Below are 18,298 nucleotides of genomic sequence, written 5' to 3'. Positions count from 1 at the left end.
TCAGCTACATTTAATATTGATTTGACAAGCTTCAGGTATTATCGGAAATGAGTATAAAACTACGTTACACAATACATCGCTCTGATTAAAGATTTCTAGACTATTTCCGAGTGGTATTTGTATTTTGAAGACGCTGCTTTAGATGGGTTATTTCCGCGATAAAAAGGAGTGTAATAGATAAATAACATTGATATTATGTTGGTGTTAGGGTTCGAAATCAAGGCAATCAACATCACAGGCATTCGATTGCGTTCTCTCTCAATAAGTCTTCTCCCGTGATGAGGAAGAAGACCTGCAAAACTTCAACAAACGTTTAAAGAACTCTCAAGCGTACGAGATTTTTAAGAGGTATTCCTTCATCGCTCCGGTGTTTTGCGTGCAGGTGAAAGCCTTAACCAAGGCATGGAAGACGAGTGCTTATACTACTCGGATATCACTTAGACCTAGCGTTAAAGCAATACCTACCAGTCTTATACTAAGGTAGGTACTGTACTTTACTAGTGTACTCTGTACGTTGTGAGTTCAAAACTATGTGTATGTATGGTGGAGGTACACGTGGCCTGATGACGTCACGGCACATTATCAGTTGCTACATGGCTGCCTCTGTCCCATGCAGTGAGGATCATTGTTAATGTTGTTATGTAACGCGACACTGTCCACTAGTTATTGTGGGTGCTTATTTGTAAATACTGCTGACCACTCTCCATGTACCTACTGCTAAGTTAAAATTTAACTAGCTGACCCGCGCAACTTCGCTTGCGTCACATAAGAGAGAATGGGTCAGAATTTTCCACGTTTTTATAACACTTATTACTGTTACTCTGCTCCTATCGGTCGCAGCGTGATGATATAAAATATGGTTTTTTTTTTCACGAAAAATATTTCAAAATTATTTATATCTTCTTATATAACGAAGTCGCGCTAATGCATATCCGCCATTAAAACAGTTGCCATGACAACGGAATTTTGTTGATTTAATGTCATTATAATATAGATTATTCACGACTTAATTCGCCACCTGAATTTTCCCGGGAAATGCGTCATTTTCCCGGGGTAAAAAGTAGCCTATGTCCTTTCTCGGGTATCAAAATATCTCCATACCAAATTTCATGCAAATTGGTTCAGTAGTTTAGGCGTGATTGAGTAGCAGACAGACAGACAGACAGACAGACAGACAGACAGAGTTACTTTCGCATTTATAATATTAGTATGGATAAGTAGAAAAGTGGTGGCTTAAGCTTGATCTGATTAAGACGAGTCATTCTGGTGCTTCTTGAAATTGCCACAAACTATTCAATTTGTCGAATTTCAATTTAGAAATAAGGGTAAATTTTAAGATTGACCTTCAAGGAATGCAAAGTCCTTAACGTGTCCTAGAGTAGTGACGGGGAGTGAGGTGGACTGAGCTCCTAAGCTGATCTTTTTCGCTAAGAAGTTGTATGCCCATATCCTATGTTAGGCCAATAAGATTTTTTTTTATTATACAATTTCTGTGCTGAGCAACAGCCAATTACCCTTTTTTCTATAAAACTTGTTATGACAGAGATATACTTTTCCATTTAATTGTCTTATGATGAGACAACAAAAGGACTACACTACACAGAACCTTTCCGATCTTAAAGTTGCCCTTGCTTTACACACCTATTTCAAAGAAAATACCCCATCAAAAATGTCCGTATTCTAAACAATACAACAAAGTGGTTAGTAATAAATATTCATACACATGTTCTTACTATCACTTGTGGCATAATGCCGTTTGTTTCATGTTATTATGATAACACTGGAGAAATAAACCTGACGTGCCGAATTATAAAGATTTCGCAAAATGATAGCTATTGTAATTTTGATTGTTTGTAGAATGTGCTGAGAGAAACATTGCAAGCTATAAGATTAGCAGTGTTGTTTCTTATGTGCGAATTCATGCTTTGCATATTTTTTTATTCGTTTTTAAGACTATTTTTCGAAACTACTTAAAAAGCGGTCATGAATACTTGATTAAAGGCTTCCTAGCCCCAGAAACCTTCAGTATACGAAGCAAAAGTATCTACATAAAGTATATATATATAAGTGTATGTGTATAATCTATGGTTGTCCTATTTCCCTTTTTCGAAATGACCTGAAAGCAAATGAAAAATAATACATCGGTAAGAACCCAGACCACAGGCAGAAAATAATCATACCTACAATTTAGTCTTACCCCCATTATAAAAATAATAGAATTTCGGTGCATATCAACTTTCTTCGACAAATTTTGGTCATTTTAGGGCCGGATCACATCTTTCGGAAGATGCACCTTCGCATCTGCAACGCATCATCGGTTAAATCCTTAAGATTAGCTTAGCTTTTTAATGTCACCGAATTCTCTGTTCTGTCGTTACGCCACCGATACATCGCAACACATCTTCCATCAGATATAATAAGTTTCTACCCTTTATAGCCATAACTCTGGCAATGTCAAGTAAGTGCTTGTATTTCCGAGTAGTTCCGAGCAGTTACGATCAGTTCCGAGTAGGAGCGCGTCCGGTTGCAATAACAAGCAGCGACAAGCGCACAATACACATGCCGATGTCCCAACACATCGCTCACTGTAAACAAACTGTTACTAACTGTATGCTTTCTTTCTTCTTGGGAACCCTGTAGCATGGTTCTATTTGAGTTTACATCAAATATTGTTTCTGTCCAGTCCATATATAATTTGCTATGTATAAAAAAACATTGCTTCCCCTTTGGCGGGATTAAAGAAAGTAAAATTCTTGAAAATAGGACATGGAGGTTGAGAGAATGAAAATAATTTCAATTGTGTTAAGTTTGAACCTCAATGGTTGCATTTTTATGTACCTAAAGGCTGCTGATATGAAAAAAGCCCAGGTATTTTTAAGCGTCGCATAGAGGCATAATAAGATTTGCATGCATTAACCTCATGCCTCAATCTTTTATAGTTTATCAGTAACTAATTCATACCTAATTTCATCACTGACGACTAGTTATTTAAGACTGTAGAAACTAAGTTACCAAGCGACAAAATCACGAGTGCATTCTGAAAGATTATGCAGCTAACGACTAGATGGTATCTAATAAAAGACGAGAACATACAAGGACATCACACGACCTGTCACCACTTCACCAGCTCACCAGCTCGTCATACTGACAGTCTCACAAAAACATCACACAAAAACTTATCAAAGGTGTAAACGGAAGCGTCACTTGGTTGCCTGCCTTGACTCGCCAATTACTTGAAAAACTTAATTACACTCTTACCAGCGCTCAGGAAATTGCTATTGTTACAAAAACATTATTGCTATCTAGAATTGATCTGTGTTTAGAATTAAATATGATGGTGATTTTATTCTAGGTGTTTGTGCCGGTCGATGACCAGTTATCGCGACCTACAGTTTGACAGAAACTTTGTGGTGTCATTTGTTAAACAACATTAAACTGTTTTACATTTCTATAACCAGTATGGCGCAATATAAATAATATCTCAGGGCAAATCAGGGGAGCTCCTAAATAGTCATCGGATTCCAAACTAAGCCGAGCTTGTAGTAGTAATTAGACTAATTAACAAACATACTTATACACTACTATAAATATACATTTATGATTCTATTTTGACAAAAAAAATTACCTGCTATACTATGTATTTTTTCTGGGCACAAATGTACCTATCTACATTTTTGCAAAGGGATCTACTTTCTTCATGAAAAGGTTTTGTAGGTCTACCCTGATTTAACATAGATGCATTGAAACAAGCAAATCTTCACAATGACCACTAAAAAGTCAGTAGCAGACTAGAAAATTTTACGACACACAAAAATATACAGGCAACAGAACCCGACATTGTTAACTACATCAAAACACCTTCTCCAACGATAACAAAGATGTTATCTTAATTGTTTACCAACAATCAGCTCAGCGGCACAACAGTACGACAGCTGTCGGAAGGGTACTTTCACTGAGAGTGTCCGTGACGTCAGCTTGACGTCACGATAGATAGCCGTGACCCCGTGACCCTGTGCCCGCGTCGACTGCTGGACGACAAGTGACTACAGTTCCGCAATCACTAGTGTAATAGGTTAGAGGTCGGATTAAATAATCTTTTGATTTATTTTGTAAGAGATAATTTGCATGAGGTTTGGAAAAGTTTCGTACTTTAATTAATCACTAAGGACAGTGTCCTAGACTGATGGTTTATGCAAGCTTGGTGCGGTCATGACATAGATGGGTGACCGCATTGTAATATTTGAACAGAGCGTCTCACTGCTTCGGTGGGCACGTTGACAATAAGTACCGATTGTTGTCATTTTAAGATAACTACGTTAACGGTAAGTCATGTCGAAGCCCTTTCGGGCGGTTTGGCAATAGGTTGACCGTTAACCTAACGATAAAATAAGAAAAGAAAAATATTTGTAGGACTTTTTTAAAAGACAAACTTTAAAAGAAAACCATTGTTTTATAGACTACTCCAGCACTAAGAATTGCTCTTAGTGCGGGAGTCGCGGGGACTTTTACAAGCATACAAACCACGGACAAGAAGTACAACCAGACCGAAAAACAATTATTGGTGGATCGCACAAATAATTTTACTGCGTGGAAATCGAACCTACGACCTCCCGACGCAATGGTAGCGACGTGGCGACCAAAACCACTGCGCCGCGACAGTCAAATTGACACTACATTTACACGAAAATAACAAGTTTAAAACAGGGCTGTCGATAATCACCACTATACAAGTAAATGATCAAGTAATTAGTAGATAGCTCCACGTGTGAGGGACTAATTAATGCGCGCGCAGATTTACCGTACTGTCGGTACTGTGGCTAGTAAATGTAGTAATTAAACGAAACTGAAGGTTAATTGTCGTTTAAATAGCTGATGTGATAAGTACATAGCTTTCCTTGTTACTCACTAAGTTTTGGGTACTCTACGAATCAGATTTGTGATGCTATTTTGTCATGAAGTTTGAAGTGTATGAGAATGTCTTTTGTTCACACCTCGGAAAGGCTATTGCTCCTTTTTATGTATTCCTTTCGTAAAACTAGAACCTAGACTAGCTTAGCCTGGCTGAACTCTTTTTTGTGATATTAGTTACCCACTTTGTTGGACCCGCCTGATTAACCTTAGACTGTCTCTTTAAGTATCGGTAGTTTCAAGTTCCTCTAAAGCTAGAAATCTTTCAACTATTACATAGTGTCTTATCAAAAGACTGGTCGTGCCCAAGATGTTAGAGAGACCATTACCACGTAACCAGTTGAAGATTATCTAAACTACATAAGGGTTAATAAATTTGCATAAAAATTATTGATAATGTGAACGAGAAAAGTGTGAAACTTTTTGTTTTCCCTGAGTATATAAAAAAACTAGCTTTTACCCGCGACTTCGTCCGCCACCTGAATTTCCCCATGGGAATACGTCATTTTCCTCGGGTATCAAAATATCTCCTATCCCCTCCCCTATAAATTGGTTCAGTAGTTTAGGCGGAATTGAGTAACAGACAGACAGACAGAGTTACTTTCGCATTTATAATATTAGTATGGAAGTATGGATAATGCTTTTCAACAGGAGGCCTTACTCAACATCTTCACAATTGACAATCTTATTGACACTTATCACCAACAATGTCGATCTTTAGACTGTTACAGCACAAGTATTTATTGATATCAATTAAAGTGCATATTTTTACACAACTCGTGGTCGGCTCAATGTCTGAAGTCTGTCAGGAGTCATGTGACTGTTATCTAATGTGCAATGTTGTTGTCAATTGATTATATCAATCGTTTCAAGGGTCAACGAACTGTGAAAAGTTATGTAATACTATATGAAAACTTTATACGTGATACCCTATTATTTATATTGTTTATTGTACCATTTTTTAAAGACTCGCACTAATATTTGCTCTTGTGTCGCTGGGACTCTTACAAACATACAAACAACAGGCACAAAGTGCAACCAGACCCCAAACAATTTTTAGATAAAGTTACGCACAAATAGTTGTTTGTGTGGGAATCGAACCCGCGACCATTAACTATTGCGCCAAAGGGGCAGTCGAATTCATTTGTTTGATTATTAAAACTTATTTTTCATGCAATATTTATTTACAGAGTCTTATTATAAAAGTAAGGACATAAACTTTCATGCCGTATTTAAGTCAAACAAAGCATTTTTTTTTTCAAATTAAATCTAGTATTTGGGTTTCAGCAATTTCATGCAAAATGTTATCGACTTTACGTTATATACGTAACAGACGTACAGACTTTCGCATTTTTATATTCGTGTAAATTTTGATAACGTCGCCGCGTCGGTGATACAGTGACGACGGTGGAGGTCGTGAGTTCGATTCCCACTCGAAGCAAATATTTGTTTGATCCCGTTCACAGTTCATACAAATATTTGTTTTACAACAATTATTGAGTTGTTTCAGATGAGATTGTTGGTGCTTCGTATCAATTCATCGTATGTTTGTAAGTCTTCCGCTACATTGATAGCTACAGGTGTTTTTCAAAGAGGATATTTATTTAAATATCATCGAGTCTACGTATTTCAGTTGTATTAGGTATATTATAGTTTGGTGGCAAGGTCGGACGCATTGGTGTTTTCCAGTAGTGATCAAAAGATTGTTTTGCCTTTTCTTTGCTACTAGCAGTAATTTGCTTTATTATTGGTTTGTCGTATGGTTAGTGGTCAACTTAGTGTCAGTTGTTCGAGCCGCCCGAAAGGTTTAAGGTTTTAACGACTTTTATCATAATTGAAATAACCGGGGCCGACTTTAAACGTGCCCTCAGAAGCCCGGGGACGCTCAGTTCAAATACCACTTTGCTGTCACCCATCTAAGGAATGACCGCGCCAAGGGATGCTTAACCCACAGATCGTTTGCCAACCGCTTAATTATTAAAGTTTGCTAAACCTATAGTTATAAAACAGCATTGGACAAGACAAGTTGCTGACTGAATTCGAGATAAGATTCAGAAATATTCTCGACAAAAAGGAACTCGGTGTAGTTACATTATCATGCCTTTGAAAAAGGCACAGCTTCTGCTTCGTGGAACATTAAGGGTCTGTATTGATAGTTACACCTCTGCCTACACCTCCATTCAGGTGTGAAGATATAATCACAATAAACCTGTTTGTATCGTGTGGTATCAGGAAATACAATAATGAAATTGTCCAGTTGATACACGACGCGGTTGTCTGAACGGAAGCGAACACATCTAAGATGCTGAGATAGCTTTGTTTGTTTCAATGTTCTTATTAAAAACTAGACAGAACTGATAACACTACAGGTATTATTGTCTTTAATAATGATGATAATGAATGAATGAAAAACGTTGATCGTTCGGCTGTTTAACAAGATATTTTTAAATTCAATAGCTGTCCCGTATTTATAAGCTTTTCACAATGAAACTTTTTGATTCCTGACTTCTTTATGGTATGTTTTTGTCTTCTAAAAACTCCAAAAAACAGAGATTTTGTGTTAAACCCGTCTCCTATATTATCGTAAATAGCTGATCCGATTCGGATGGTGTTCTTGGTTAAAGTATTTTTTACAATTTCATGTTATTACGGCGCTAGTGAACAAGGCGCGAATGAAAACAAGCAAGTATTATTCTCTACTTACCCTCCTGGGAGTTCCAAGCTACGCGTATTGTAACGCGTATTTTTTAAAATAGTAGCCTACGTAGAATAAGTACGGATTTTGGTGTTTCTATATATTTAACACCAGTATCTTCCTAACACCTTGTAATTACCTAAGTCTTAGTAATTTGTATACATACGTAATATTTAGAATTCTGCCTACGTCCATCAGTCGTCATGGTGTTCATATTTGCATGTGTTTAAGAGTTTAGGTGGACCACAGTACTGTACCTTTGTAACAATTTTTTTTCTGCCTAGTTGTTCCGGTTAATTCCGGTGATATAATAGATATATTCTTACTAGTGTAGGTACTAGTTAGTGGCTTCGTGCTTGTTGGGCAAATACCGCTATGCCAAGTCAAAGATCTACAACAATCTACACTCTACAACTTTATTTCAGGCGTAATTTTCTCAAGTTGTCGTAATAAGTTCATTCGCAGTTAGTAGAAAAATATAATCGAAAATACTATTTTTATTTATTTGACATTTACAATTTATATTTAGCTTTTATTTACATTTATATACAATCTCTGATTTAATCAAGTTCAATGTCGTTTATATTATTTTGTCTAAAATTCTTATTCTTAAATTTATTACTTCCTAGTTTTTTATATATTATTACATAATCAATCTAGACAAATAAATTAGATACGATTTTTTTTTTGTATGACTAGTCTGCCTGGTTAATTTCGATGAATTTCAACTGCGCCTTGGATTATTATGCAATTGAAAGACAAAATTTTATCACGCGAAATGAAAATCACTGTCAAAAGCCTGTACTAGAGTAGCCTGACAGTTAATTTATGACAAAGTCTGGCCTGAATATTTGTAATTATAACTGTTTGACCTAATTAACAAATAATAATGGGGAATCATGTTATACCCGAGGTTACCGGGTTATGGATGTACGATAAGGCAGTGTCTCCGTGTTAAATACTTGTATCCAGCTTCATCTGGTGAGACTGGAAGCTGACTCCAACATAGAAGAAAAGCTAGGCCGACGATGATAATGGATTTAATAAATAAATGGTCCATGTCAACTGCGAACGATAACCAGCTCTTTGTATTTCAAAAACTGTTTAAAAAACTCTGAAACACGCAAAGTTTCCTCACGATCACCTTTACCGTTTACTAATTAATTATTGTTAAAATTATAATTTTGAGCTGATTGCATACATTTAATAAGACTAAGTGATTGGTAGCGTGTCTAATGAGTGATAATCATTGGAGTCATTGCTTTTATAACTATTATTAACCGTTGTAATTGATTCTTACTGGGTTAAAATAAAACATTTACTTTGTCACTGGTATCATTCATTATTGTAATCAAATTTATTAATTAACTAGATAATTGCTAAGGAGGGTTAGTCAGGCCGGCCGGTTGTAAAAACATTAGCCAAACCCCTTACAGTATGTTTTTACAAAGACATGTTGAACTATAGTATTCTAAGACAGTTACAAATAAATATACGTATCCAACGAGACTTTAAATTAGTAATATGGTAAATATAATAATTTATATATTAGTAGTAGGTATTTTATTGAATTGTAGTTCGACTGCTTTTAGCTCTTAGAGAGGCACCTACCCATAATCGAAAACCTAGACCAAAAAAAACATTTTTAAACTTTTTAGTCTGGGAACCTGGGATTTAAAACTGAGACTTCTAAGTCGAATTCACCACCTTGGCTCTACGCAATTACAATTACAATTGCAATAAAAACAAGCTAGTGGCAATACGCAAAGTGTGCGCAGGTTCTTATCTCTCTTTGAATAAGTATAAAAAGTGTATAGTTATGTTTAGCGGTCACTATGACAACAACTACAACTACTTTCAATAATTTTGCATAATGTTTTGCATCTGATTATTTGTTTTGTACACGACTGACATTTATTTATAAGAATTGTTAAAACTTTATGATCTTACAGTGTATTTATGTTCACATCTAAAAAAGACCCGGGGTTCAAACCCGCGATAAAAGGTTTTTAGGTTTTTTTAAAGTAAATCAATAGATTAGACAACAAGGTTATGAAACTAGCACCTTATTTCTTTAACTTTATCATTGCTTTTTCCTACATAGGTATTCAGTAACTTCTCAAATAACAAACGTGAAATCATTATCATAACTTCCAAAAAAATATTATAAAATCAATAAAAGTGTGTTTATTTTCCATCACAAGATAAATTTTACACAAATAGAGAAAACAATAAATATGACACTTAGAGTAAATTATCATGGGTGAACTGGAGCCTAAACTAGGGAAACCCTTAATTTCAGGACTCCGGGACACTCACCCGCGGTTTCAAGTTACAAGTGTAGAAATGTAGAACCTTTTGTTCCTTATTATTATTCTACAATAATTTAGCCAACGAGCCTACTTATAGTTGAGTGCCCGACACCCACTACTTGTAGACATAATAATATAATATATTCTAACTTCACGGTTCATTATAAAACGTATGAAGTGTAACATAACTAAATCATATTACGTATAACAAATATTACGCCTGTGTGTTTCACAACATCTACCAGCTACTCTAGCTACATGAAAAAAAAAAAATAACTACGACAATTTAAGGGTTAATTTTTCAAAAGACTGGCGTTATGATACTGCAGAGGCTTAAATTAAGGGAAATATAAAATACCACTGCTTAGAAATAACCGATAATGTTAGAGATTTTAGAAAATAATATGAAAAAAACATTTGATTTGAACAAACATTCAACAAAAAGAAAGATATGTAATTATATTGGGACTAAAATGCAGAAAGGTCAGATATCTTAGCTCTATGAATAACTAATAACAGTTTTTAAATAACGATGGAAATTAGCCCTGAATCATAAAATTATAGCATTTTCACATATTTAGTTTGGCAAATATTAACTAAATATATTAAGTAAGTATGTATTGTGTAAATATACCGCAGGCGATTATATAATTTATGAAATAGAAATCGAAAATTCGTGTCAAAGTCACACAATGATTACAAAATAATATTCGAATGCTGATAACGATACTATAAAACAAAAAGAAAGTACGATTATAAAGTTATTTGAAACATTTCTGACGATCGACCAGAATAATGCACTTATATTAAAACTATGACAAAACAATATCATCATAGTATTCATGATTAAGATTTAACTGAAAAGGAATTTGTATTGTGAATATTGACAAATAACAATACATATTTATAAAGGTAGACTAGGTTTCATGACAGAACCTTGAGTTAAAAAAATTGCGGTCACGCTTTTTGAGATATGATATACCTGCTCAAGATAGATTTACCAAACAAACAGCTGACATAAAGAAGTATCAATTGTTGTTACAAAAAATAACACGCAAAAAAATATAAAATACCACATTTTTTTCTTATACCTTCACATCAACTGTATAAAATCTACACAGGGTAGTATGAAATATCTAGCATAAAAAATGTAAACTTACTTGTATAAACCGATGCGCAGGTGGAGCGATGGCAGGCGAGACAGGACTCCTTGCCGTCGAGGTTGAGGGTGAGCGTGGGCGCCAGGCTGGGGCGCGGGCACAGCTTGCACCCCCCATTGTACTTCTCGCACAGACACACGTTCTTGTCCAGCCCCTCCACCTTGAGCTCGTTGAGGCCGAACTTGTCGCACTCCTGCTTCACCAGCGACGCCGCCAGCTTGTCCGAGTGGTTCACCAGATCACACGAGTGGGGACAAACGTGACACACCTTAGACAAGTTCCTATTAGACTCTGAGTTATTGTCGTTCTGGTTCCTATCGTACTCCTCCTTCTTGCCACTGTCCGCACTGCCCGTCATGTACGACGTCAGGGTCACCTCCGACGAGGACCTCACCGTATTGTTCATTTTATATTTCGTCATGTTTATATTTTAAAATACCGTTTTGAAAGGCGAGGCACGAGACATTTTATTTGGAAAGCGACATCGCACGACACTAGTAAAATAAATTAATTGTGTTCATTTATCACAGATTGTGTAGGAATGTCATTTAGCCGCGGATTATTTTTGCGTTAAAACGTATGTTTTTTTTTATAGTTGAGCGTGTACGCGACCTTCTGTGACGAGTGTTGACGACGGAGTGAGGCGCTGTGGCTGTGTGGCGCGAAGTGACCGCGCTGCCACAACACACCTGAAACAAGGGCTCTCGTTACTACAAGGACTGACATCCAAGCTTATATCGTCAGTACTAGCGATGGCTGGCGATACTAGCAGTGATCTGCTTCATGTTCACTCTCATCGCAAGGACACGCCGCTGACGTCATCGCAGAACTTTCCAATGTTTTTCTCCGCTCGAACCAAAGTTAAGGACATCTTTACTGACTTGAAGCTCTCGTCAGCTTTATTGAAATGCTTCTATTTAAAGTTTACTGATCGCCATTTAGTGAACGGTGCATTTTCAATGTTTATTTTATAGAAACAGTAGCGATGGAAATATACCTACCTAGTTGGCAATATTATAGGGATATACAAGTTGAGGATCGTAAAATTGCAATAATGAATTAAAAACATTACTGGAGCTTTTCTGGGGCAGGGGCCAGGATCTCCTTAAATCTCCTAACGGAATACCTAGTTAGTCAGTTCAAAGACCGTTTAACTTTTAAAGAAATGTAAGACGTGCAAAACTTCGCTACGATGTATTCGTTGACTGATATAACAATTGATAATAACTATTTCTAATTCACACATAAATTCGGTGACCAAAGCGCAAAAATAACAAATATAGCAATTATGATGACAAATTATATATTTTTCCAACATTTTCAATTACAATAAAATTATTTCCATATTACGGAATTATTATAAAAATTGTAGATGTCAATTAAAATGTCTGTGTACATTCATGTGCTGTCGTGTGTGAAGATCTGTATATAAATATCATCAGAACATAATTATCTTGAATAATTATGAGAATTGCGTCAACAACTTAGATGCGCGGTAAAAAATATTAAAAAAACTGTTCGTAAGCCAAATACAAATATGGGGACAAAGTTAGTAAAAAAATAGGAAGCAAGCAATAAAATTATAAATTAGTATAAACTACGGCAAAAAAAATTAAAGGCCAGTTTCATATTAATTAATTTACAAGTGTCTGATACGCTCATGTATGTGGTAAAGTGACAACGAATGCATGAAAAAATCTCTTATAATTCCACTCGTCCACTGGTTAATTTGTCCTTGTAGTAGTAAACCGATATTTATCCATCTATACTATCTATACTAATATTATAAAGCTGAAGAGTTTGTTTGTTTGTTTGTTTGAACGCGCTAATCTCAGGAACTACTGGTCCGATTTGAAAATTCTTTCACTGTTAGGCAGCCCATTTATCGAGGAAGGCTATAGGCTATATATCATCACGCTACGACCATTAGGAGCGGAGTAGTAACGAAAAATGTTACAAAAACGGGGAAAATTATGACCCATTCTCTCTTACGTGACGCAAGCGAAGTTGCGCGGGTCAGCTAGTAAGTCATGAAATTTGTTGAAAATACAGAGAAATGACACCAAAGTATATAACGACATTTAGTTATTTTGTTCCATATAACATGGCCTAATCTCTACAAACTATTGCCGATAATGTTTCAAAGAGGAGCGTAAGATAGTGAAAAGAGAAAAATGGCTAGTAGAAAGACTAGTTGACATTAATATTTTTATTAAGTAATTTACATAATTATTCCAAAAATACTAGAAACTCGATCATTGTTGATGTAGCTTCCTAGTGCAAAAATACTTATTCTAGTAAAATTCCTTTTATAATTATTATATTATCTGTACATATTTATAATAACTATTTATTTTAATGTCAACTTTGTCATCACTTTACCTATATCCTCGTCAAGGTGTATAATCATAAAATTCGCGTTTTTTTTTGCTATATAAATTAAAATAATTACTATTAAATTGTAAAATTACTATCCTGTAGAATTTTTCAATATAAATGTAATATTTTAGTACAATTTTTGCAACTAAATATTATTTAATGTATTGTCATTATGCGACAATCTGCAATTTTCTATGTTATTAAGTTTTTTATACATAAAACAGTAATTCCATATGTAATAGTACCATCACAGGTTGGTATGTATTTGTACGTGTTTATCAGAAAATATACAAAATTGCCGTACCCAAATGTGTAATTTTGCGATGTAAATTATTGTTTGTTAGTAAATTAATAATAGGTTAACATTACTGATAGGAAAAACTATCAGAATCTACTATTTGTGAGGCCTGAAACTAACAGTTTAGTAACGTAAATTATACATAAAAAGAACGCGTACTAAATGTTATATGGAATAAATAGCTACAAAATACAAAAATACTAAGAATTCATTGAATACAAATGAAGTAAAAATCATAATCTTGAACAAAAAGAGAGCCGCCCGAACAGGGACTTGAACCCTGGACCCTTGGATTAAAAGTCCAATGCTCTACCGACTGAGCTATCCGGGCTCATGGAAGGTGTGGCGAAATATACGAACACTACCTGCGTACAAGTTTCAATGACGTCAGGCAAGGCCAATTCCACAGTAGTTTAGTGTTTAAACTATTTATAATTTACGAGTCGACCAAGTTACTGATAAAATATTAGTACGGCATTGTGATAAGCAAACTAAATCAGCAGTCTAAGCTAATATAAATCTTATTCTGCATGTGAAAAGATTCAAAATGGAATAAATTATGTGCAAGGATCATAAGGTTGAAATATTTATATAAAATAAAAATAAAAATTTTATACAAAGAAGAAATATTATTTATAAATAATAAAAATAAGAGTTCAATATAATTTTTTTGTTAAAAGTACTATTTACACTTACTATTATTCCTGATTTGGTTATTGGGGACTGGGATCACTAACTCACACCTTACTGAGTTCAAAATGATTTGATCTCTAAATCAACTGCAAAAGGAGCATTTTTGTAAGACGGACATTTGTTTCGGGTCATACCATCGTCATTGATCGAGCACTAAGGAACATTGCATTATAGCCCCTTACATCCTAACTCCCTTCTCTCATGTTCACTGTGTAAGCTTTAAGAACAGACAGTTTTTTATAACAAATTTGCAACAATTTGATTAAGGATATCTTTCAATAATACTAATTATACAGTGGTGTATTCTAAAAACGTTCAAAATTCAGAGACGAATTATAATTATAATATCTTTAATTATTATTACTACTGGCTAGCTGGGAACTAAATTAATATGCCTGATAGGATTCCGAACCGTGTTTCTTAAGGTGCAAATCATAGTCTATCTTAATGTGCCCATCAGTCACGAAATTCAACAACATTTATGAGAAAAAAGCGCCTGTTTTAGTTGATTAGTTATACCTAAGTCACTCTACTGTACTCTACAAAGCACAGGAGACAGTATAACGTAGAGTCTAACATCTAAAATATACATATAAATATATAAAATAAATAGTTCTCTGGTCTCTGCCTACCTCTATGCGAAGAAGGCGTGATTATATGTACATATGTGTGTAAAATATATAGTCTATCTAGAATATAAGCAACGAACACTAATAAAAATTTAATTTGCAAAGACTTTCAAACCAAGACGCGGTATTTACTAGTAATCTATAATCTTATTATCCGTATTTCATATTAATTGTGAATAGCTTATAAAAAGCTTATTGTAAGCCTTTGGCTTCCCGAAATTTAGTAAATAAGGAGAAGGATAAAAATGACTTCTCTTTTGTTAACTACTTGTACGTTGTCGGCTTTGCTAAAGGGATTAATTCTACAAAATAATCTTTTGTCCATTGTCATAGAAAGAAAGAAAATTTTTTTTGCTTCTTGAGTAAGGGTGAGGAGATTATTTTCTTAGCTGAATTGGTATCATCGTAAAACAGTTTAAATTACTGGATTAGTTAGTCGGTATTGTGTTTAGACACTACTTAAACCAGCTAACTTAAAGTGTAGTGCAATAAACAAAAGCTTGAATCACAGGATATATGTAGTATAGTATTTACATCTCGGAAAAACTTTCCTGGCCGACGATTTCGCAAACAGCATTTAGTTTACTACCTTACTAAGTATAAACTTCGATTACTATAGCGCAATTCTGTTCAGTAGGTGCTACAGTTTGACATTTAAAATATACTGCCGGAATACTTCCTACTGCGCCCGCTAGTGGCGCTAATTTTCGTGCAAAATATATAGCTAGCCAGTTGTCGATAGTCGATAGTGGTAGAGAATCGAACTACTGCTAAAGCCGTTTGTCTCGCAAATACGCACATTATGCCAAAATAAAGGCATCAACGCACTTACGTCACAACTGTGGGTGTTCAACCATCGTGTGTCCATCAGTGTACGTTATGATGTGTGCTTACTGTTTATTTGCCATACATCGCCGCTGTGACGTCATCCAAGGTCAGCGACCTAAGGCTAACGACGGAGTACGTAGGGATCTTTTGTTAAGATCGAGGGGATAACGCAGGTAGGAACTGTTGAGAATTGATAAGGAGTTCCCCTAGGTTATTTTTGAGTATATATTGTATATCAGTATTTAACAAACATTGTAGGACTTATTTCGACCACTAAAAGTTATATTTTTAAAGTTGAAGATTTCTAAGTGTCTCGTAGCTAATTTGGGTTGCACTGATTTTAATGCAATAATAATTAAAGACATTCATAAGTACATTGATTTTGCTTGACAGTATACAAATACAATAATGTATTCTGAATCTTACAGTAGGTACAGTACGTACTACGGGGGTTTCCCTCTTAAGATTTGTATATAAGTCTGTGTTCGGTGTCGTATAGGAATAGGACACGGGTCACACAGGGGACAAACCTATTGACAGATAACAGGTCAGTCCCCACACGTCAAAATCTTTGCAATGTTTCCGCTCCACATTGTACCGTTGAAGTCTTAAAATAAAAGCCTGATGCAGATAATTCAGATATAAGGGATGTGAGCAGAAGTGATACGACGCTAATCACAAGGTCTCTGGTTCGATTCTAATTTCATTAAAAAAATAACTGTTGTTCTTGGAGTTAGGTAATGTACCCGTTATTATGAAAATAGGCTATCCCATTATTACATGGGACTAACGTTGTATACGACTAATCACGGATGTTTTTTGTACATCTCTGCATACATCTTAAGGATTATCGAGCGTGATGTTACAAATCGTCCCCGTAGAGCGAAAAGTCATTAACTCGAGTTAATGATTTCTTTTTTTATGACACCATTGAAATCGCCATATTTTTCTCTAATTTTCTGTCTAATCCACATACCTGTAGCTATTATAGTTTTTGTTTTATAGAATGTGAAAATTAACCAGGTCAACCCTTTTGAGCTGAAAATAAAATGAGCAAATTAACTAATTTTAGTTAATTAATATTCATTTCTTAAGATTGTATCTAACCCATACTTAAAAAATACCTAAAACGACTTAATTACTTTTCCCTTGAATTATCTCTGCATATTAAAATTATTACTAGCAATTGTAAAATCACTAAATGGATTTAGTTATTTTTCACATCGGTACACGCATTTCATACTGCGTTAAAAATCACTAACTCTGATCAAAAATTAACTAACTCGAAATTATGTTACATATTTAAAAAATAAAAGTAACTAATTTTATATATTTTGATATTTCCAAGCGTTCAGACAATATTTTCTTAATGTAGTCTATATTAAATAAACTTTGTTATAATTTCCTTCATTTAAGACTATAAACGTAGAGATAGGTTACTGCAATCGTAAGTTATGAATTTTTATATTTTTAAAAACTTTGAACAGCCATATCTCAAAACAAGGTTTTTCGAGTTAATGACTTTTCGCTCTACGGGGACGAAATAAAAGGTATGATTTGTGTGTAAATTATAACAGAATCGGTTTGAATAAAATAAGTATTTAAAAAACCCGTATGAAAGTTTTTCTTAAAAACGATTTACAATTCTAAGCGGCTACAAGTACCATAATATTGTTCTATACCCATAAATCATTTTTATATAACAAGTACATATTGTCGCCGCTAATATTATTTATACATAACCACACCATAACCTACACCATAACACTTATAAGGTTATTTATTATACAATGTATAATTCACATATAAACTGCTAGGAGTTGCTACAATGTTGCCCTGTTACTGCCGGAATGCTTCGTTTATGATAACTAGACGCTGTGGAGTCACGATTATTGTGCAGATCATTGATTAAGATTATAAATGATAATTGTTGACAAGACATTATATTGATGTTTACAGTTTAGTTCATAACATACATAAGCTTTTTAACTAGCTTTGACATTAGTTAGTAGATCGCACAAACTTTAAAGAACATCAATCTATACTCATATTATACAGCTGGAGAGTTTGTTTGTTTGTTTGTACGCGCTAATCTCAGGAATTATTGGCCCGATTTGAAAAATTATTTCAGTATTAGATAGCTCATTTATCGAGAAAGACTATAGGCTATACATATATATATCATCACGCTACGACCAATAGAGGCAGAGTACCAGAAAAAATGTTACAAAAACGTTATCTCTTAAGTGACGCAAGCGCATTTGCGCGGGTCAGCTTATATTATATAGTCTATGATAACCAAACCAAAGTTACAATCGCTGAACATCGATGCATTAGAGATTAAGAGTTCTAATATGTTTACTCTTTAATTGTTAAGAAGTATGCCCGAAACTTAC

At 34.7% G+C, this 18,298-nt stretch overlaps 1 protein-coding gene and 1 non-coding gene across 2 annotated transcripts in view; both read right to left on the bottom strand.

Moving 5' to 3' along the window:
* LOC142975157 (sodium-independent sulfate anion transporter-like) overlaps positions 1 to 18,298 on the bottom strand; it is a 60,575-nt gene that overhangs the window by 33,362 nt on the left and 8,915 nt on the right. The window contains exon 2 of the mRNA XM_076117876.1: positions 11,076 to 11,764. Within this exon, the coding sequence (XP_075973991.1) occupies positions 11,076 to 11,496 (421 nt within the window). The 5' untranslated portion in view covers positions 11,497 to 11,764. The remainder of the gene's footprint in view (positions 1 to 11,075; positions 11,765 to 18,298) is intronic.
* TRNAK-UUU (transfer RNA lysine (anticodon UUU)) lies at positions 14,011 to 14,083 on the bottom strand. Its single transcript has one exon. It is a non-coding gene; the product is annotated as a tRNA-Lys (tRNA).

The sequence above is a fragment of the Anticarsia gemmatalis genome, chromosome 8 (assembly GCF_050436995.1).
Source record: "Anticarsia gemmatalis isolate Benzon Research Colony breed Stoneville strain chromosome 8, ilAntGemm2 primary, whole genome shotgun sequence".
Classification (NCBI taxonomy): Eukaryota; Metazoa; Arthropoda; class Insecta; order Lepidoptera; family Erebidae; genus Anticarsia; species Anticarsia gemmatalis.
Note: the sequence above shows the minus strand (reverse complement) of the source record. Positions and strands in the feature narration are given on the sequence as shown.